We start from the raw sequence: 21,644 nt of genomic DNA, 5'->3' as shown, positions 1-21,644 counted from the left end.
TTGGGTAGGGGACCCAGGTGGCTTCTCGGAGGAGGTGACATGTGAACAGGAACCTGCATGAAGAGGGGACAAGGGTGGGGGAGGTGAGAGGGTCTGTCAGGTGTCTCTTCCATCACGACCCTGGGTTGCTAGTTCAGGGGAGCAGGCTGCGCCTTCCCGCCCCACACGAGCGGCACGGTGGGTTTCTTGTGGATGTCGGCGGAACTTCTGAGCGAGTGACTCACGTCGGCGCCCTTGCTCATCGCTTCCAAGAGGCTGCGATACGTGGGCAGAGTCGCTTAGGGTTGACTGGGGTTTTCCCACCAGGTAACAGCCCTGCGTTTTACCTAGGATCCCACTAACAGAAATGAGAAAGTCCATAGAATTTGATCTATCTGATTTGTACTTTATTTTGTTATATATATATAAATTTATTGTACCTGATTTTATTAAGGGCTATTTTATTTATTTTTAACAGGAATCACTAGATTTGATCTACTTGGAGACTTTGGAAGGTTTAATTGGCTGGGAAATTTCTATATTGTGTTATCCTACAATTTGCTTTTTGCTATTATGACAACATTGTGTCTGGTCAGAAAATTCACCTCCGCTGTACGAGAAGAACTTTTCAAGGCCCTAGGTAATTCTGAGGTTTATGGGTATTTTTCTCTTTTTCTACTTATTAATAATTTTGACATTTCAGCTAATTTTAAGTCTTCACCTATTCATTTTTCCAAATATGTAAATCCTTAGAGGTCACATTCCTGACCCACTACTTACTGGTTATGCTCTTGTATAAAATTACTTCATTAAGTCTCATCTTTCTCATCTGTAAAATGGTGATAATATCTTCTTCTTTCAGGACTGTTGTGAATATTAGCTGAAATAGTTCTTTTAAGGGCCTAAGCATAATCCTAGTACCTGGTAAGAGCTCAGTAAACAGTAGCTCTTTGGTTACTATGATGAGGGGAGGTGTGGTGAGCTGAGGATGATGATATGCTAAAGGCTTATATTTGGTGTTGATTCTCTTACTAGTTTCTAGTTAAAGGTTTTTTTGAGGATTGGATTTTATAGGTATCAGGCTGACCCACAATTATAATTCTCTTCAGTTAGTCAAATAATAATTCAGAATAAAAATATTAGTGTTCTTGGCATTAGTAAGAGAGAGGGCATTCATTGTGTATTCTGTGAGTCATGTGCATTGTGACAGTATTAAAAACCATAGGTTTGGCTAAGCTATAAAGGGTACAAACGTAACCTATGAACGTATTTTTCATGCTTGCTTCAACATTAGTGCTAAACATATTTCAGGCTTTGTATTTTAGGAATACCAGGACAATATAAACTGTCTTGCTATATAAACCCTCTTGGCTTTAGGGTGTGTAATTTTATAAAAGAAGGGAAAGGTACTCATTTATTGTAGAAAATCTTGACATTAGCTCATTTACCTGAATTGACATCATTTGAATGCTTATACTCCATATTCCTTTGTGGCTTTTAGCTATTGCAAAAGGCAACATAATGATTGATTCGTTAAGGTTCTGTTTTCAGATACTTTAAACCTTATGAACAACAATAAAGCTTTGCATGCCACGAAGCCTTTCCAACCCTGATGCTTGAAAGGATGACCTTTGGGAAGGAAAAAGGATTTCAGATTATCTATTCATGTCTGTTTTACTGCAAATTTATCGTGAGAGGGGGTGGCTGATGAGATATTGGCCCGAAAGGGAAAGTTACATCTCATTTCAGCTGAAGCACCAGAGGATTTATGGATTTTAATGCCGAGGTTCCTTATTGCTGGTCAGATTAAAATCTAAAGATGAAGTCAGAATCAAACAGTCCTCTCAGCCAAATTTTTAGTGTTAAAATTTCATTTCTAAGCCTGTTGTAGCATCAGCAATATTAGTTAGCCATAATCTCAGATAAATTCCTACTTACCATTCACGAAAATGAGATGGTTATGAATAAATTGCAGTAAATTTAGCGTTTGGGTTGGGTATTCTGGATAGCATCTTGCTAAGGAAGTCTTTATTAAAGCAGTAAAATGTAATTTAACCGAAGGTAAAGGTTGTAAATGTTGTGTTGGCTCTTTGACCATAAGAGGCAGTGAAATCATCAAGAGTTGTGTAAAACATCTAATAGATACAGTTTTTTTTTTTTCCCTAATGTTTTCTGTTACTCTTTGGAATGCTCTAAGGAGGCAATGCCTTATACCTAGAAAAAGATCCTCATTAAGTGTATGTCATGTGTGAATGATCTGAGATCTTAAATATGACTTCACTGGGAATAATAATTTGATTATAAAATATAAAATTTAACTATCTCCTTTCTTTTTTCTTCTTCTTCTTTTGTGTGTGTGTGGGAGGTGGGGTGGGAGGGATTTTTCCCTCTGCTGCTGTGCATTGAGAATCATAACATCTACCTCATAGAGCATCTGGCACGTAGTAGACACTCAGAATTTAGCTACCATGATGGTGGTGGAGCTGATTGTTTTTGCAGAAGAGAGACATTGTAGTTTTCCTGAATGCATAACCTGTGCTACACCCAGGTTTTAGAAGTAACTCATTGAAATAATCGATCCTAAAGGGGTTCTGTTCCAGTGAGGGCGTTGATCACTTGGTCGCTGCTCTCTTTGCCCACTTCCTTCTGCAGCCGGCCTGTGTTAACACGCTTCCTCATGTCCAGCAGTTGTAGGTGCCTTTTGTCACTCAGTGGCTTGGCCGTTCCTGAGACAAGAACTGTTTTTTTGTGTGTGCTGGATTGATTTATTTTTCCCTTCCCAGTCATGCATCATAGACAGGCTCAATTTTACCTTTTCTTTCATTAAGATATGCAGTGATAGAAATTTTAAAATTTGGAGTGCTGCGTTGGCTTATGAGGGATATAAAACTGCTTACCAGTCAGGTAGACAACCATCTGAAATTTTAGGGGAAAAATAATCTTATCCAGGTATATTTTTACAAATATCTGAGCCTTATAAAAATTGTTTTCTCAAAATCTTTTCCACGGATGTGTTGCTTATGTGTTCTTGAATGTCTTTATGCTTCATTTTGTTAAAGTGCTCAGAGCTTTAATGCCACTTAAACTCTTAAAATTTCTTCTCACTTTTCTGCCTGTGAGGGCACAGTATTGTTCTATGTGTCAGGTATACTATGTAAATAATTGCTGTATGATACAGAGGGCAAGTAATGTAACTTAAAAGGTAGTAATAATCTTTTACTCTGTGAAATATCTTTGAGTAGTGAAATCTTATTTATGGTCAGTTTGTTCTGTTGCCATTTCTTTCTTCTTGGTAGTGTCTTCCATTGCTTTTCTTTTTACTTGCATGCTTTATGTTTTGATGTGTCTTTCCCTGTGTTTTCCTGGGAGTGTATATGTATGGGTGTCTTTTAAAACGAAAATGGGATCATCCTCGTTTCAGGTTGTTCCCTGGGAAGGGCACTCGGGTATGGGGATAAGCCTGCAGGAGGAGGTTTATTAGAAGTTGCTCTTGGACCAAGGTGGAGGGCGGGGCAGGGGCAGGAGCTGTGCGGAGGGCAGTGGCCGCTGCATCTCACCGGAAGCCTGAGCCGGCCCCGTGGGTTGTTGGATGAAGGAAGGACTCCCAGGCTGCCCTGAACTAGGGGACGCCTGACTGCCTCCTGGGCAGCTGTCTTCAGCTCAGGCCCGGGCCCTGCCGGTGGGGAGAAGGGCCCTTTCATCCTGCAGGGAGTGTAGCCAGAGCAGCACGGTTCCCTCAGGAACACGGCACACTCTGCCCGACCTCTCAACAGTGCATTAGTTCTTACATTTTCTTCATTTTCCTGCAGGGCTTCATAAACTTCACTTATCAGATACTTCAAGGGATTCAGAAACCGCAAAGCCTTCTGCAAATGGGCATCAGAAAGCACTGTGAGCCCCACAGCACCGCTCTGCAATCAAGAGCCTGAGCGCCCCAAACTCGTGACATTCCCGTCAGTCAGGGATGCTTGCTGCTGCCTGTGGTCCACGTTTAGGGCCTGGGCCTGTCAGTGTCGTTTTCATAATCTAAGAGCTTGGCTGTTGCAGGTCTTCTTCTTTTTATTTACCTTTGGGGGGTCCCTTGTAGTTTCCAGCCGGGTGCAGGTTCCTCAGGGCGGCGCGCCTTCTGGGGCCATGTTTGCTTGCATCAGTTATGCACCCATGTGAGAGTGTTAGAAAAGGCCAACTTTGGGGCTTTCTAAGGATTCACTTAAATCTTGCTATCTATTCCATTCAAAATGAATTCCATTCATGCCCTACATGAAAGGGCATCCTTGGTACTTAGATGTGAAGTTTCTGCAAAAAATGAAAGTTTATAGATGATACTGCAGTGGGTACATTGGAACTGTAAATGGTTGCAAATTATATTTTTTACTTCCTTAAAGAAAAAACAAAAGCATAGTTCTGATTTATGTTACAGGATGATATTGATTGGACTTTGAGTCAAGGGAAAAATACAAAATTCTTTTAAAACTTGAGCCTTGGTAGAATGCCACAGGAATACCTCCTACTGTCCAGTGGAATAAGCTATGGTAGGAAGTATTATGTAATCATAGTTCTTTGACAGTTTGTGTATATAATTCAGTATTACCTCTCATAACATAGTTGCCAGTGTTGAATACACTTGTAACTTAGATTTTGCCTTATAGGCTATATGTACACTCAGTTTTTTTTAAACATTTTTTTCAGAAATCCCTTAATTCCCTGTGCTCCTTGTGTCCATTATGAACTATAAGTGCTCTGTGGTAGACACCCCTTCTATCGCCACAGTCTTCAGGCTTTGATCACTTCAATACATGCCAATTTAAACATCAGACTTACGAATGTTACCATTTAACACCCAAAACACACAGCATCAGCATTCATGATGTAAGAAAAGTTTTGCAGTGTATCGTGGTCTGATGATCATTCAGTTATTAAATTGTAAATAATTCTTGGGATGGGTTCTTGACTTTAAGTCCACTGAATAAAAGCTATAACATTATACTCCGTGTTACCATCCACTAGGATTGAGTACCAGAAATTGTGCATGCAAAAATAGCAGATGGGTCCACTTGCACACAATTCATATCATGCAGCTTCTATAAACACATATGTTCATATGCGCTGTGTGTTTGGCAACAGATTGTGTTCAGACAAAAGTAAAAGAACAGCTTTCTCAAATTGTTGAATTTAAAGGGTTTTTTGGGAGAAATTTATGAAAAACAGGCTGTATATATTTTTGACATCAAAAATTTCCACTTAGATCCAATATAATAAGAGAAAGTAACCCAAAGCTCCATTGTGTATACTTCTCCTTTATTTATTTATACCTCTGCATTGCCTTCTGAGCTTCTCTTCTTGTTAAAATGCAGCTTAGTTTTAAAATAAAATAACATTTTGTGATTCTAAATAACACTCAGTAAATACCACCAGTCTAGTATGGGTGAATTTCTCAGCATAAGATCCACATACTGAGAAAATGAATAAAAATTGGCTGCTTTCTAATTTTACTGGTAATTATACCTATTTAAGTGTTAATTGCAAGTTTTGATTTTTACCGAAACTTGCTTGCTTTGAGCAGACCAGGTCAAGGGGAGAAGAAAAAGGAATTCCTTTAAATAAAAGAATATCACTTTTAACTTACACCAATTTCAGGGCAGACATCCAGAGGAAGAGCTTCTGGGTATTTGTAAGATGTCTGAAAATTTTTGAGTAAAGTATTAAACTTTTCAATGTCTATATCAACTCTTTGTTCATTTGAAAGTTTCTTTCCGTCAGAGGACTTAAGCCAGGTTTGGATTAGTAAGGAGTGAAATGTATTATAAATTCCTGAAGCTCTTAGTGGATGCTTCTTCATTGCTGTGTGGAACAGAGGGACGGTTTTGAACCTTGGGTGCAAGATGCCTTCTGTGGAAGCAAATACGAGTGGTCACATCCTCGGTCTGCACGTAATGACAAGCACTTGAGGCTCTAGAAACACCTGGTGTATTCCTGGTCACAAGCACAATCTTCCTCTTGAGTGAGACACTTACTCTGAATGCAGGTGCTTCTCTTGGACGCACACTGGAGGCTGGCATATGCACCTGTGGCAGAAGCGGGTGCAGCGCACTGAGGCCGAGCACCGGAGGACCGGTAAGGACAGGCACCCGTGAGCTTCCTGTTACTGCAGCTGAGTGCAGTGCGGGGCGGGCACGAGGCCTCAGGTCCGAGGTCCCGGAGCCGGCAGCCGGACGGGCCTGAAACTGCCTTCCTTCTAAGTCGATGGGGTACATCGCTGACTGCGTTAAATCAAATGCTCCTTTTATGTTTTCTCACCGCTAGGATCTACTTTAAAAGGACATTAGGCACTGCAATCACAAAGTTTCTTGAGGAGACTGGGCCAATTCTTATCATTCATTGGTTCTACAGTATGTAAATAAATTATTTTGAAGTTATAAATTTTACAGATTATAACGTTTGTAATGATTTTTACTCATTTTCCAAGATATTTCTTAGATTTAAAATTTGTTTAGCTTTATATACATTCTATGTAAAAATAGATCTGCTGTAAATATGAGACTTTATGTGAAAATTACACACACACACACACGTTAGCACCTTCAGTGCCACGCTGAGGGGTTGACAGTGGATGAGAAAGAAACCTTCCTGGCGGTTCTCAGTCTCGGGTGCGTCAAAGGTACATATATACCTGACCTTCGGGGCATCGGCTTCTGCCTGGCTTTCTGGAGCAGTCGGCCGCCCTGTGGCCTCTGTAACTGTCGCCTTATTTGCCAGCAACACAGGCTTACATCGCGTGAAAGCCCTAGGTGGCTTTCTATGTTGTTAGCACAGTACTTAGTGTATAAAGGCAGAGTTCTTACAATAATTTCTTTTAAGTATGAGGATACATGCAGTACTGACTTTTTAAACTTTTAAAAAATAGGTATGATGTTACTTTAAAAATAATGTTTGGATGCACTGGCAAATTATTTTTGTTTACAGAGTGTTTTGTTTACAGGTTATCAGTCTTGTTTCTATGAGATACTTTTAGTGTGACTTTTTAAATGTCTCAGAAATTAAAGTTTTACAAAAAGTGATTTCATATTTTGGTTTATAAGTACTCAAATGTGTTTTTTATTTTTTAATCTTAAATACCATCATGGCTAAAACTTATGAGCATATATAGGTTATTTTCATTTCAGTTTTATAAAGGGCAGTAACTATTCTGGTGGAATGTTGAATTGAGGAAGGAGTGGATATTTTCTCTCCTTTTTGTTGGGGAGTTTTTGATAGATCAATTTCTTGCAACCTAAAATGTAGCATCAGTAATTGAAATCATGTATGTTATTTATTTGACTTATTTAGATTTGATTTCTCTGATTTCTTCCATTGAAGGACTGAGCCACATACCTGATTGTGGTGTGAGCAGCTTAATCCAGAGTGCTTGGAAGGCAAATGCCTTTAGCATGTGCTTCATTCATTGACAAATAGAAGCCTCTACGGCAGTGGCTTTCAGACTTCTGACCAGAGTAAGAAATCCAGTTTACATTGTAACTCACACACACGTACATACTTCTATACATACAAACAAAAATTTAACAAAACAGTACCTGCTTTTACTGTGTGTGATGCATGCTGGCTTTTTCTATTCTGTTTTGTTGGTATTTTTCTAAGGTATTTTTTAAAAAAATACTTGACACAAACCACCAAGTCATTTCCTGGCTGAAAGAATACAAAGCATTATTTTGGCTTTTGAATATTGTTCAGGTAAAATTCATTATTGCAAATACCACTGAAACAAAAGGACTGCATATGCAAATTACTTGTTCCACTGAAAAGAATGTAATTAAAATCGGTAGAAATTGCTCAGACTCTAAAAAGTGGATTATAAAATTTCAAAACTAAGTGATTGATCCATATGTCTTAAAGGAGTAGTGCTGGGAGCTAGTTTTCAAGATAAGTTATTTAACTTCCAATTCTTTGCAATTCAATTAGGAAAAAGTTTTTTCAAGTTCAAATGTAATCAAACAAGAAATTCACACAAAACCCAGTCATAGTGGATATGACTTTGGTGTTGTGCTCTTCTAAAGGTGTGAAGAAGTCAGGTTCTCACAAGCATGGATTACAGAAAGCAGGGCAGCAGCAGCTGTGCTTGCTTTCTGAGGACCAGAGAGAAACAGAGGGATCTTCAGTGTCTCGATGTGAGGAGGCTGAGATTCAAATGTGGGCTGTGAATCTGAGGAAGAAAGTTTTATCAGTTTCTAAGAATACTACGTGAAGGATGTAATGTCTTTTCCTTTGAAAAGCTATTACTAAAAGAATGTACTGCTTACAAACAGTGACACTGAGAATCAAGGATTTGGGATACTTCTGGAGCTAGCATATTGATTCTGCAGCTTTCCTTTCACAGCCCTCTTGAAATCTTCTATAGTTTTTCTCTGTCGGCTTAACAGTGGCCTTGAGGATGAAGTGACAGAGGTATGATTGCCGACGCTAGCACCTGTCTCTCCCCGGCCTGTGCCTGTTCAGAGAGTTTCTCATCACCTCCACTCTCTCTCATCCTCTCTTTACTTCAGTCTCAGCAGTGATTCACTTCTTCTTTTCTCTTTTTAGTCCTCACTGTGGCATCTCATCAGACCTCGAAGTCAAGGAGGTGAAGGGGGCGCAGGGGAAGGGAGGAGGCAGGTGCCATGTTCTCGCTCTCAGCAGCCCGAAGACCTGGGAAATGGGAAAACACACGCCTCCATTTTGCAGAGAAGGGGCCCAAACACACGAAGGTTAAGATTTGCTGACGTCACACAGCTAGGGAGTTGAAGAGCTGTCTGTGAACGCAGGTCAGTATCACTGAGTCTCACCTCTTCCTGGTTTGGGGGTTTTGATTTCTTTTTTTAGTGACTCCAGTCGGGTGGTTCAGAATTTTCCAGTGTCAGGATGTTGAGTCAGGTGTTTGAACATCGTCTGTCTTTCCACTTGTCTTAGTGCTGATGGGGAGTTGCAGAAGTGTGGCATAGTCCCAGGGTCCATATTTCTAGGCCTTAGAAACTCAAGCAGACTTAGTTCTTTCTCAGTTATACAGCTAAACATTTAATAATGCAGATAACATAAGTAGATATCTAAGATGTGGTTCTAAAATGAGACGAATTTTATGTATATAGCTTGCAAAAGGGACTTACTGCTTTAAAATAGTAGTAACAACAACAATAATAATAGCAGTAGCCACTTAAATAGTGCTTTCCTGTGCCAGGTATTGTTCTAAGCATTTTATATGTGTGTGTGTATGCATGTTTATTTAAATATGTAACTTATTTAATCCTCCTGACAATCCTGTGAAGTAGGTACTGTTAGTATTCCCACTTTGCAGATGAGGAAGCTAAAGCACAGAGAGGTTAAGTAACCTGCCCGGGGACCCACAGGGCACAGGATTCGAATCCCGGGCCAGCTGGCTCCTGAGTCCTTACCCTTAACCACTTTATAAACATTGCTTCTCAGATAGACTTTACTTATCAATTACAGCTGATGAAAAGAAGGCACCTGTTTTCACACAGGAGGCCCTGAGACCAGTTGACAGAGCCCTAGCTAAGATCAGAGCCTCTGAGACCGAACAAAGGGACTTGTTTAAAATTGTTACCTGTCTTCGTGGTGCTTGGTGAGGACACTGAACCAGGTAGAGAACACGTGTGCGATATTTGGGCTTTAAGAATGTGGCGTGATTGCCTTGGAAGGAAGAAAAACGGTCCGGGAAAGGTTTTTAAAGATGGTGGTTCTGCTCCACGTGTCACAGGGCGCGGCCCTGCAGGTTTCCCGCCGTACAGCGAGCTCTGCATCTGGGAGGGGTTTAGGCAGAGCCGCTGTGAGCCACTGGTGCTCAGCGAGCACAGGCCTGGAACTGGCGGCCTTGAGCCCCAGTGTGAGCTGACCAGAGCTTCGGTTTCCTCATGATTTCTGCATTCCTTTCCCCAACACGTAAAAGGGGCAGGACCTGTGGTTGTGAAAAAGCGCTAGGAAACAGTAGCCATAGTTATTTACCAATCTGAAAGGGGGGGAATCACACCTGTGTACCATGTAGTGGAACACGCCGGGTGGCTTCTGTATCTATGTATGTGTATCTGTGTATGTGTATCAGTGTATGTGTATCTGTGCATGTGTATCTGTGCATCTGTATCAGTGTGTGTGTATCTGTGTATATCTGTGCATGTGTATCTGTGTATGTGTATCTGTGTATCTGTGCATGTGTATCTGTGTATGTGTATCAGTGCATGTGAATCAGTGTATGTGTATCTGTGTATGTGTATCAGTGCGTGTGTATCTGTGTATGTGTATCAGTGTATGTGTATCTGTGTATGTGTATCAGTGCATGTATATCTGTGTATGTGTATCTGTGCATGTGTATCAGTGTATGTGTATCTGTGTATGTGTATCTGTGCATGTGTATCTGTGTTTGTGTATCTGTGCATGTGTATCTGTGCATATGTATCTGTGTATGTGTATCTGTGCATGTGTATCTGTGTATCTGTGTATGTGTATCAGTGCATGTGTATCTGTGTATGTGTATCAGTGTATGTGTATCTGTGCATGTGTATCTGTGCATGTGTATCTGTGTATGTGTATCAGTGCATGTGTATCTGTGCATGTGTATCTGTGTATGTGTATCTATGTATGTGTTAAATGTGCACCAGGCTGTGGCCGACATGCCACAGCCACTGACACAGGGCCTGAAACATTAGGTACTTGATAAGTATTAGCTGTTATTTTAAATAATTTATTTAAATGTTCTCTTATAGTTGCTTGACATTTTTAAGATAATGTCACAATTAGCTGTAGCAGATCCTATAAAGGACTAAAATAAGACTTCAAAATTTTTGATAGTGGGGCTGTATAAGAACAACTGAGACCAGCTCCGTAAAAGCCATTCAGCATTTATCTGGTCCATATGGGGCTTTTCTAAGTGAGTCCTCACTTATCCTTGTGGAAATTTTTCATCTACTGGAGTTGCCTAAAATCATCATTTCTTAAATTATGATGAGGATTTTGGAATCATACAGGCTATGTTAAAAACTTGTAACAGACAAGAAAGCATTTTTGGGTCTCCACATCCTCATTACGTTTATTTGGTTAAGCTTGAGAGTCTAGATGTGTCAAACATTAAATTAATTAGTTTCCTTATGAGGCTTTGTCTTTGAAATAGAAGCCAAGTCTGTCTACAAATGGCAGTGAGGAATTCCCTGGCGGTCCAGTGGTTAGGACACAGCGCTTTCCTTGCCGAGGCCTGGGTTCAATCCCTGGTCGGGGATCTGAGGTCCTGCAAGCCTCTCAGCTCAGCCAGAAAAGATGGGGGGTTGCGCAATGATATTGGACCGTCACAGTGTTTCTGCTGATTTGCCTGACCTAACTCAAGTTTCAGCGTTTAAATTGTCATTGTAATTCCATGTGGTTGCTCTGTGACGAACCACATGCAACCACAGGATTGTCGTATGTATGTGGAACCTCGTTTGTTCATGAGCTTCTTTTCCTACCAATAGATGTAGGTTTACATCATTCCATTGAATGGCTATATAGTATTCCTCTTGATGTGTATGGACCATATTTTAATCAACTCCTTAGGGATGGGTGTCTAGATTATTTCCAGTTTCGAACTACTGTAAATACTAACAAATAGCTTTCTACATGTATCTTAGCACACTGTTCTATTATCTCCTTAGAAGTTTGTAATGAAAAACTCCTCTTTCTCGTACTGTCACTGTTTCACTTGTAACCACCAAATGTGTGGGGTTTTTTTCTACACCAAGTATTTCTCCAATTCTCTGTGGATAACTACATGGGTGTCCTACAATTCAATTCAATTCTGACACTATCTTCATGAAATTAGTGCACACCCACATGTTAGGGGCTCAGTCCCAATAAGACTGGCTGCCTACCCCCCCCACCCCCCCGCTTCAGATGCTGATCCCAAGCCCAGGCTGTCACCTGTGCTTCTGACCAACCAGCTGTACATCAGAGGGTCCCAGGACCCCCTCTTCCAGTTCAGTAGTTTGCTAGAGCAGCTCACAGAATGCTGGAAGACAGTTGACTTGCTAGATTACCTGTTTCCCATAAAGGATACAAGTCAGGAACAGCCAGATGGAAGAGATGCACAGGCCAGGTTTGGGGAAGGGGCACTGAACTTCCCCACCCTCTCGGGGTGCCCCACTCTCCTAGAGCCTCCATGCGTTCACCGACACGGAAGCTCTCGGAGTCCCTTCAGTTAGCAGTTTTTGTGTGTGTGGAGGCTTCACTGTATAGCCGTGATGGATTAAATGATTGGCCACTAGCGATGAGCTCACCCTCTAGCCCCTTTCCACTCCCCAGAGGTCAGGAGGGTGGGGCTGACCCCTAATTAGTTGGTTGGTTCCCCTGGCCATCCTTGGGGAGTTTCCGGAAGTCACCTCATTCAGTGTGGAGAAAAGGGAACCCTCCTACACAGCTGGTGGGAATGTAAATTGGTGCAGCCACTATGGAAAACAGCATGGAGGTTCCTTAAAAAAACTAAAGATAGAGTTACCGTATGATCCTGCAATCCTACTCCTGGGCATATATCTGGAGAAAACTCTAATTTGAAAATTTACATGCACCCCAGTGTTCATACCAGCACTATTTACAATAACCAAGACATGGAAACAACCTAAATGTCCATTGACAGATGAATGGATAAAGAATATATGCACAACAGAATGTTACTCAGCCATAAAAAAGAATGAAATAATGCCGTAAGTCAGACAGAGAAAGGCAAATATCATGATATCACTTATATGTGGAATCTAAAAAGTGGTACAAATGAACTTATTTATAAAACAAACAAATTCAGACATAGAAAACAAACTTGTGGTTACCAAAGGGGAAGGGTGGGGAGACAAATTGGCAGTATGGGATTAACAGATACACACTACCATATATAAAATAAATAAACAGCAAGGATTTACTGTATAGCACAGAGAAGTATATTCAATATCTTGTAGCAAACTATAATGGACAAGAATCAGAAAAAAAAGAATATAGATAAATATGTATACATATATGTATAACCGAATCACTGTACACCTGAAACTAACACAATATTGTAAATCAACTCTACTTCAATTAAAAAAAAAAAGTCACCTCATTCACATAAGCCCAGGTGTGGTTGAAAGGGGCTTGTTATGAATATAAAAAGATACCCTTATCCTCTTATCACTTAGGAAATTCCAAGGGTCTTCAGAGCTCTGTTCCAGAAATGGAGGAGGACCACATGTGTATTTTTTATTATAAGTCACAATGTCACATAATTCCTAGAAATGAAAGTGGATCAAAGAGAATGCACACTTCCAAGAGAAAGACCATATCATCATGCTCTCATCAGCAGCATGTGTGTGTCTAGCTAACACTGGATTTTGCCAGTCTTTTACATTAGTGGCAACTTGATGGGCAAATACTGTTTTTCTCACACTTTTAATAACTAGTGGGGGGAACTTTAAAAATTTTAGCAACTATTTGTATTTCTGCTTTTATGAGTTATAAAATGTACTTAGCCCACTTTTGGTATTTCTTATTGTTTTATAAAACCTTTCTATTACAGTAGTAAATATTTGTCTTTCTGTTGTGTTGTAAATATTTTTCCTGGTTATTTGTTTTTTTAACTTGTTCACATTGTTTTCTGCTACATGGAAATCTAAAATTTTGAAGTAGTCACAATTGACAATTTCCCATAAATTTTTTGATATCGTACTTAGGACTTCCCTACTCCACGAGTCCCTACTCCAAGGTAAAAATATTTATCTGTTTTTGTCTCTAACTCCTTTAATTAAGATGTAGCTCACATACCACATGTTGGGCTGCACCCTACAGGCCTGCAAGCCCTGTAATTGCCCAGTCGCGAGACCAAAGAAAGAGCCTGATGGTGGAGACAGAGACATCAGTAGTTTATTGGACCCAGGATCTTACCTCTGAAGCAAAGTCCTGCAGTGGCACCTCCGGCTGTGTGGTGGGGCGGGGGTGAGGGTTACAGGGGGATGGACATCAGGTCGGCTGGTTACCAGGGAAACTATCCTAGTGGAGCCGTTCTGATGGGAAGATGAGGACGGTCAGTAGCTGGGGCCGGGGACAAGCATGTAGGCAGTTACTGATCAGACTCTGTGATGAAGAGGGAAGGTCAGCCAGGTGAGTAGGGTGTAGGTGAGGCAGGGACTGGTCCAGCGGGGGATGTCCAGAGAGCAAGAGAGCAGCCATCTTGGGGGGCTTGACGGTGCACCGTAAAATTCACTCTCAGAGTAAACAGTTCCCTGGTGTTTAGTGTTCAAAAAACAAAATTCAACCAAGTAAATTGAGGCTCAAATTGGCCTTATTAGGTGGCTTATGATTAGGGCAGCATCCCATCTAGCACCTAGAAGGAGCTCCCAGGGGTTGTACAAAACAGAAGGTTTTTATAGGGAGAAGGGTGGGGAAAAGGAGCTATTAGCCAAAGAAAAGGAAGGAATATTTTTGGTTCAAGACATCATTTGGGGGGAAGGGAACAGCAAGGGTTTCATCATGCAGATTGCCTCGTCTTCCTCTGGGGGTGGAGAGGGCCCACGTGGCAGACTACCTCCTTGGTGAAGACTAGAAGATTCCAGACTGGTTGATCAAGATTACATTTCTGGTGAAGGCCAAAACTGCAGTTAGGTCAAGTATCATGGGCTTTAGCACAAGTGACACAAGTGACCATTTTGGGCCTGTGGTTTTTCTCTTTTAACATTAAGTATATTCACAAACATCACCACCATCTAATTCCAGAACATTTTCATCACCTCAAACATAACTACTTTTAAGCCTCCGTTTTTTGGTAATCAGGCATCCCTTTGTCTGGAGTTTATTTTGATGAAAGGAATGAGAGTGGCTGTGCAGACCGTCACTGGCACACAACTGCTCTCCTTCATGCTAAGCACCACAAGTCTGGTTTTCTGTAAGGTGGCAGTGTACCCAGCCCCCCACGGTGGGTAGCTGTGGCCACATGGCTCAGGGGTGATCAGGGAGATTGCTGTGTAGGGCCCCCGGAAAGGTGACTCCAAGAAGTGAGTCCGCCAGGAGAAGCACCGTGGATGTGACAGGGAATTATGACTGGGGCTCTGAGCCACTTCCCACCATGAACTTACCTTGAAGATGGACAGTCACAAGAACTTGGGTGCCCGTGGGGTGCACAGCTGCCCTGCCTGCCCTCCTGGGGCTCCCTAGGAGATGGCAACTCGTCTTGCACTCAGGCCACCGCAGTCAGGTCTGACCCCGACGTGAGCACCTGAATGCAGTTCCAGCCGATCCTTGATCAGCTTTATTGTTTCCCCAGATGATGAGTCAGTTGTGGCAATATAGTAAACAATATGTGTGATTTCAGTGCCTTTTCCATAAACCAGTTGTCCATAAAATCAAGCTTATTTCTAAATTCTATAACCTGAAACTCTAATTAGTATATCTCATAAACTGTTTTGAAGATTATTCGCCTCTTTTAATGTAGCAAACACTAACCTTGTGTTTGGAATTATGAATACTTAGACGTACTCTTCATTTCATGGAGCTCTTGTCAATGACTCATTCTCCTCTGTCTGGAAACTTCCACATAGTATGGTGACATCACTGTATACACTTGGCTTATAATTTGGAAGGTACATTCTTTTAGACATTAGCATTCTTGTTGGCAAAGAAAATTCTTGTTCACAAAACATCTCAGAGACAATTGATCAAATGTGTAGATTAGTTAACACTATTGTATCAGTGTTAGTTTCTGGTTTAGACAATTTTACTATATGGCATGTTAACATGAGGGGAAGCTGGGTGAAGGCTACATGGGAATTCTATTGTTATAACTTTTTTGCACATCTAGATTATTTCAAAATTTCAGAAATATCATGTAACAAAGAATTTTGCCAAAGTGTAATCTTTGATCTTCTTAGGCCTTTCTCTCACTGGGCAGAGATAGGTTATGGCCTGGGCTCATGAATTCAATATTACAGCTGGTTATTGGGGCTCATAGAAAACTTCATCCCCTAACACTACCATGAGAACCAGGGATAAAGTTTTTAAAAAGTCTTACACCATTTTAGGTAAGTTAGATGTACATCCACACTCCCTGCAGAAAGCATAAAGTAAGCATTTGATGGTTCCAGTACAGTATTGTTAACTCTGGTCCCCATGCTGCACATTACATCCCCAGGACTTATTTGTGAGTTTGTACCTTTTGACCCCCTTCACCCATTTTGCTCACCACCTCCACCCCCCTTCCACTGGCCACCACCAATTTGTCCTCTGTATCTATGAGTTTGTTTTGTTGTTTTTTTAGATTCCACATACAAGTGAGATCATATGGTATTTGTCTTTCTCTTACTTATTTCACTTAGCGTGATGGCTTTAAGTTCCATCCAAGTTGTCACAAATAGCAGAATTTCCTTTTTACAGAGGAATAATATTTTACATACCACATGTTCTCTAACCATTCATCCATTGATGGACGCTTAAAATTGTCTTCATGACTTGGTTATTGTACATAATGCTGCAGTGAATATGGGGATGCAGACATCTCTTGGAGATCCTGATTTCATTTCTTCTGGATACATACCCGGAAGTAGAATTGCTAAATCATTTGGTAGTTCTATTTTTAGTTTTTTGAGGAACCTCCATACTGCTCTCCACGGTGGCTGCACCAATTTACATTCCCGCCAACAGCGCAGGAGGGCTCCCTGTTCTCCACACCCTCGCCAGCACTTTTTTCTTGTCTTTTTGATAGTAGTCATTCTAACGGTTGTGAGGTGATATCTCATTGTGGTTTTGATTTGTATTTTCCTGTTGATTACTGATGTTGAGCATCTTTTCATGTACCTGTTAGCCACCTGTATGTCTTATTTGGAAAAATGTTTATTCAGATCTTCTGTCCATTTTCTAATCAGATTATTTTTTTGCTATTGAGCTGTGTAAGTTCTTTATGTATTTTTGGATATTAACCCCTTAACAGATATATGATTTGCAAATATTTTCTCCCATTCTGTAGGTTGTTACCTTTTCATTTTGTTGATATTTGTTTTGCAGAAGCTTTTTTATTTTATATTTTTTATTTATTTATTTTTGCTTTTGTTGTATTGCTTTTGGTGTCAAATCCAAAAAATAATTGCTAAGATTTATGTCAAGGAGCTTACCACCTGTGTATTCTTCTAGAAGTTTTATGGTTTCAGGTCTTACGTTCAAGTCCTTAAGTCCATTTTGAGTTGATTTTTGTATATCGTTTAAGACTGGCGTCCAGCATCACTCTTTTGCATGTAGCTGTCCAGTTTTTCCAACACCATTTATTAAAGAGACTTCTTTCTTCATTGTATATTCTTGGCTTGTTTGATGTAAATTAATCGATCATGTATGCTTGGGTTTATTTCTGGGCTCTCTATTCTGTTCCACTGATCTATTTGTCTTTTTATGCCAGTACCATATTGTCATCAGAGTCAAAAGCCTCGGTGTCTTTTGAGTGAGAGATAGTCTCTTTAAAAATTAGATAATCTGGCAGCGTTAAGTTCCGTGTTTCAGGATCATGGATCCTAATCAGTAACCAACTGCTTTCCCGCTTATCTGTTATTGCTCGGCCGCAGAAGGCATCTGAGTTTGCGCCACTAGAATAAGAGCTGAGATCCCTATGTGACTTACTTAAGTAGGCACTCTGGTGCTGTTAGCGCTCACTTCAGGGCGGACTCGGGGCCTCGTCTTCGCGTGTCCTCTGCAGGCTCTCAGCTTCCCCGGGAGGAAGTTACCTGTCCACACCCTGTTGTCCATTGAGGTGTATCAGTACACGTTGACCTTGGTGTGAGCTCATCAGCCTGTATGAGGAATACTTTACAAGATCTGTCCCAGGAAACTCACCACTGCATCTTGGGACCTCGGCGTGAACACCATCTGCTTATTCTGTCTGTCATACAGCCGCCTTTTTATGGGAAAAGCCATGTCTGAGGTGAGCATAAGGAGTGGTGGTCTGTGAGGTGGGAGGACTACTGGTGTGAGTTGTCTGGACCCCGAGTGCTCAGGAGCAGCCCGGGGAGCGTGTGGCCTTGGCTTGAGCTCCGAGTCTGACGTGGAGGGGCAGCGTCTGGAGGACGTCAGCCGGCTGACTCCCCACGGCCGGTGTTCTTGAAAGGAGATCCGAGCCGTACTCCACAGCCACCCCAGTTACCAAGTCAAACAATGAGAGAGAGGAGGCACTTTTCTTAAAAAGAGAGAGAGGGTAGCCATTTTCTCCCTGAACTCTCTTTAACTCATGGACGTGAGGAATCGCGTAACACACGGTCTTCCTGTTTGGGGCCACTGCTAGCTCAGGTGTGCGGGGTGTTCATCGTATGGAGCTCAGCCTCCTTCTTGCCTTCTTTTGCTACCACTCGTTTCTTTCTTTTTTTTTTTTTTGGCTGCACCACACGGCATGCGGGACCCTAGCTCCCCGACCAGGGATCGAACCCGCGCCCCCTGCAGTGGAAGCAAGGAGTCTTAAGCACTGGACCGCCAGGGAAGTCCTCTTGCTTCTTTCTCTTCTCTGGTTCCACCTTAGTTTGTGCTATCTTGTGCTCATCAGAGCTCTTTGGTTGCAGGTGCCAGAAACCAAATTCACCAAGCACAGGGGACACATCTGGATCTAAGGTACAGTTTGCAGCCAAGCCCAGCTGAGCCCACCACAGAGCAGGCAGCCCCCATCCAACAGATAAGTAATAAATGCTGCTTGTCATAAGCGTTTTTACAGCAATGGGACAATAAAATCATACTCCCTGATAAAATGAAACAAAACTGGGATTTACTAATCAAAATGGTAATAAACTAAATACCCAACCACCTGGAAAGGTAAAAATGGTATTTGTAAATAACTCCAGAAATTTATGGATTATACATGGATTTAAATAACATCACAGACTTTCCCTCTCCCAAGTGAGTCCTCCACCAAACTCACGCTTCTTAGGGCCCCAACTCTTTCTTGGACGATGACCAAGTTTTGAATGAGACCTGAAGAGGCTGTGATGTTACCGTACAAAAGTCCGTGTGGTGTTCGTGGCTTGACCTGAGAATGTGTTGTCGTCTTCAAACTGTCCAGAGAAGCAGCTACTCCACTGAAGTGCTTTTTTTTTTTACTGTTCTGTGGTTGTAACTTGGTCTCCCCAAGGCTTTGTTGGGCATGCTGTTCCAGAAGACTTGTCAATAAGAAAATCACCTGATTTGCCATCGACTTTCACAGCTGTGTGAGACTCACCCCTGAACACTCATGGGGTTTTCACTGCCATCTTCCCCAATGATGACCAACCCCAGATTTCCATCCTCACTGATTTTCCCTGTGTACCCGCTGCCTACAATTAACTAAGGCCTCGGTCAGTGGAGTACTTGGTTGCAAAGAGCAGAGGCGGACCGTGCTCACTTAGCAGGGAAAGAGTTTACTGGAAGGACTTGACAGCTCGCAGATGCAGTGGGAAGGCTTGAGAAGTGGGTTCAGAAAGCAGGCGGGACTGCCGGGGGTTTGGGCGGCCACACCCAGTCATCGTGCCCAGGGACAGGAGGGCAGGGACATGGTCACACCTGGCCCTTAGGGGCCTCTTACTATCACTGAGTGACCTGGGCATCCCTGGACTCTCCCCACAGATGCCAGGTTTGGGGCCTGGAATCAGACTGGCCCAGTCTTATCACACGGCTGTGCTCTGCCTCGTGGGCCTTCTGAACAGAAAAGTGAGGTCTGGGATCCAGCCTCCCTCTGCTGTCTCACAACAGAAGTGTTCACTCACTCTTTAAATCATTCTCCAAGTTAGTCTCCACATTTTGTAATGGGAAAAATCACATCAGAACAGCTCCACTGTGATAGTTTCGTGATAACCAGCCAACCTGACGTCCATTCCCCCTGTAACTCCACCATTGAAAAGTGAGCACACGCCAACATGTGTGGATTGACTCATTTAAATGACATACATGTATATGGCTATATATAAATAAAACATGCCAGATGAGTGTTTTAAAAGGATGGGGTAGAAAATAAATAGGAACATACATTTAGTATTTCTTCCCACACGACACTGGGGCTGTTCTGCACCCGTGGCAGGCGTGCTCCTGGCCTTGGCAACCTGTCTATCTTTTTCCTCCCAGGCCGGGCTTCCTGTCTCCTTGCCTGCAGTTAGCTGTGGCTGCAGTCTTGTGTGCCAGGTGCCCCGGCGTGGCCACAAACGTCTCTGCCTCAGCACATGGGAGAGTCACTTGGGAGCCCGGGCGGAGCCACGAGCCACGGGCCACGAGCCAGGGTCCACTTAGAGAAGCCCCTCAGCCCTCACCCGCTGCCGAAGGGCTGGGGTTCAAAAGAACAGGCCGCTTTGTCCGTCCCTGAGGTTTGGGCCTTATCTGTTCCAGCAGCTGGGGCACCTCACCATCCAACTGTGCTTCATTCTTTTTTTTTTTTTTTTTTTTTTTAAATATTTTATTTATTTATTTATTTATTTATGGCTGTGTTGGGTCTTCGTTTCTGTGCGAGGGCTTTCTCCAGTTGCGGCAAGTGGGGGCCATTCTTCATCGCGGTGCGCGGGCCTCTCACTATCGCGGCCTCTCTTGTTGCGGAGCACAGGCTCCAGACGCGCAGGCTCAGTAATTGTGGCTCACGGGCCCAGTCGCTCCGCGGCATGTGGGATCTTCCCAGACCAGGGCTCGAACCCGTGCCCCCTGCATTGGCAGGCAGATTCTCAACCACTGCGCCACCAGGGAAGCCTGCGCTTCATTCTTGTAAGCGACCAGGCTCCCAGGAAGATTTCGTGGATTTCTTCACGTATGAACTCAAACAGTGTATGTGGCTCTAAGTCATTACTATGTGATTTACTATTTTCTGATGTTGAAACCACTGAATATTTTATTTTCATGTCTTGGGTTTATATATTCAAAGTGCTGAAGTACAACAGTAATTTATCCTATAGAAATAAAGCAGTTACTACAAAACAAGAATTAGGAGCGGCAGAGGACCTTTAGGTTGTGGTCAACACTAGCTGTAGGTAAGTACCCAGCCACGCGGGGGCCAGGCCTGGGAAGACAGAGTATTGTAACCCTACCGGCAGCCCCCCTGCGGGCCAATCAGAACCGCTGTGGAAATGGGCCAGTGAGCCAGGCTACTGTGTCAGAAGGGAGTCCCTTTACTGTTACGAGCAATTCCAGCTGGCCCACTAGAGGCAGAGCAAATCAGCAAATTACAGAACCTCTAAGACAGAAGTTTTTAGTCCATCCCTCACTTACCTCAACTGATTCAACTCATGAATCTGAAGTTTTCTTTTTATAAAGACTAAAATTGGATGGGTTGTCAGCTTTTAAAATATCGTTAGCTTTCCTAAGTACACTACCAAAATTAAGGTAAACCTTTCCCCCTGAATTATATAATTTTATTCCTGTGAATTCAACATTCAAGAATTTTCTTTTGATAGCAAGAGCGGCAGAGAGGACACACATGGAAGGGAGAACTGTCCCCCAAGGAGAACTCCTCCAGAGCAAGGAGACACGTGTAGTGGAACACGTGTGAGCAGGACAGGAGGGCCGTGTGCCGTGCCGAGGGGGCCGGGTGAGCCTGGCCACCGACGGAGAGCGGGCTGAGGCAGATGGAGCACTCGGGGCTCTCCCGGAGCAGGGCCTGCAACACAGAAGGACACGGGGGTTTGTCACGCAGATGGTTGGTTTCATCGTGATAGGAAGTTCCGGAA

General features: G+C 42.5%; 2 protein-coding genes across 14 annotated transcripts in view; one reads left to right on the top strand and one right to left on the bottom strand.

Annotated features, from left to right (window-relative positions):
• The window catches only part of LMBR1 (limb development membrane protein 1), a 163,713-nt gene that overhangs the window by 136,296 nt on the left and 5,773 nt on the right, over nt 1–21,644 (top strand). For 2 of the 9 annotated variants that reach the window (XM_082398843.1, XM_082398845.1), the window contains 2 exons: nt 458–619; nt 3,789–5,706. The exons of 4 other annotated variants lie outside the window; for them this stretch is intronic. In XM_082398843.1, coding sequence (XP_082254969.1) covers nt 458–619; nt 3,789–3,874 — 248 coding nt within the window. In that variant the 3' untranslated portion in view covers nt 3,875–5,706. Of the gene's footprint in view, nt 1–457; nt 620–3,788; nt 6,405–21,644 lie in introns of those variants that run through there. 3 more of the 9 variants (XM_082398848.1, XM_082398850.1, XM_082398842.1) reach the window with 2 other exon arrangements.
• The window catches only part of RNF32 (ring finger protein 32), a 53,083-nt gene continuing 41,933 nt past the window's right edge, over nt 10,495–21,644 (bottom strand). For all 5 annotated transcript variants that reach the window (XM_082398852.1, XM_082398854.1, XM_082398851.1 and 2 more), the window contains exon 9: nt 10,495–21,574. In XM_082398852.1, coding sequence (XP_082254978.1) covers nt 21,344–21,574 — 231 coding nt within the window. In that variant the 3' untranslated portion in view covers nt 10,495–21,343. The remainder of the gene's footprint in view (nt 21,575–21,644) is intronic.

Source organism: Balaenoptera borealis, assembly GCF_965194805.1.
Source record: "Balaenoptera borealis genome assembly, chromosome: 7".
In the NCBI taxonomy this organism is placed as follows: Eukaryota; Metazoa; Chordata; class Mammalia; order Artiodactyla; family Balaenopteridae; genus Balaenoptera; species Balaenoptera borealis.
The sequence above is the reverse complement of the archived record's forward strand: the minus strand, read 5'-3'. Positions and strand labels throughout refer to the sequence as shown.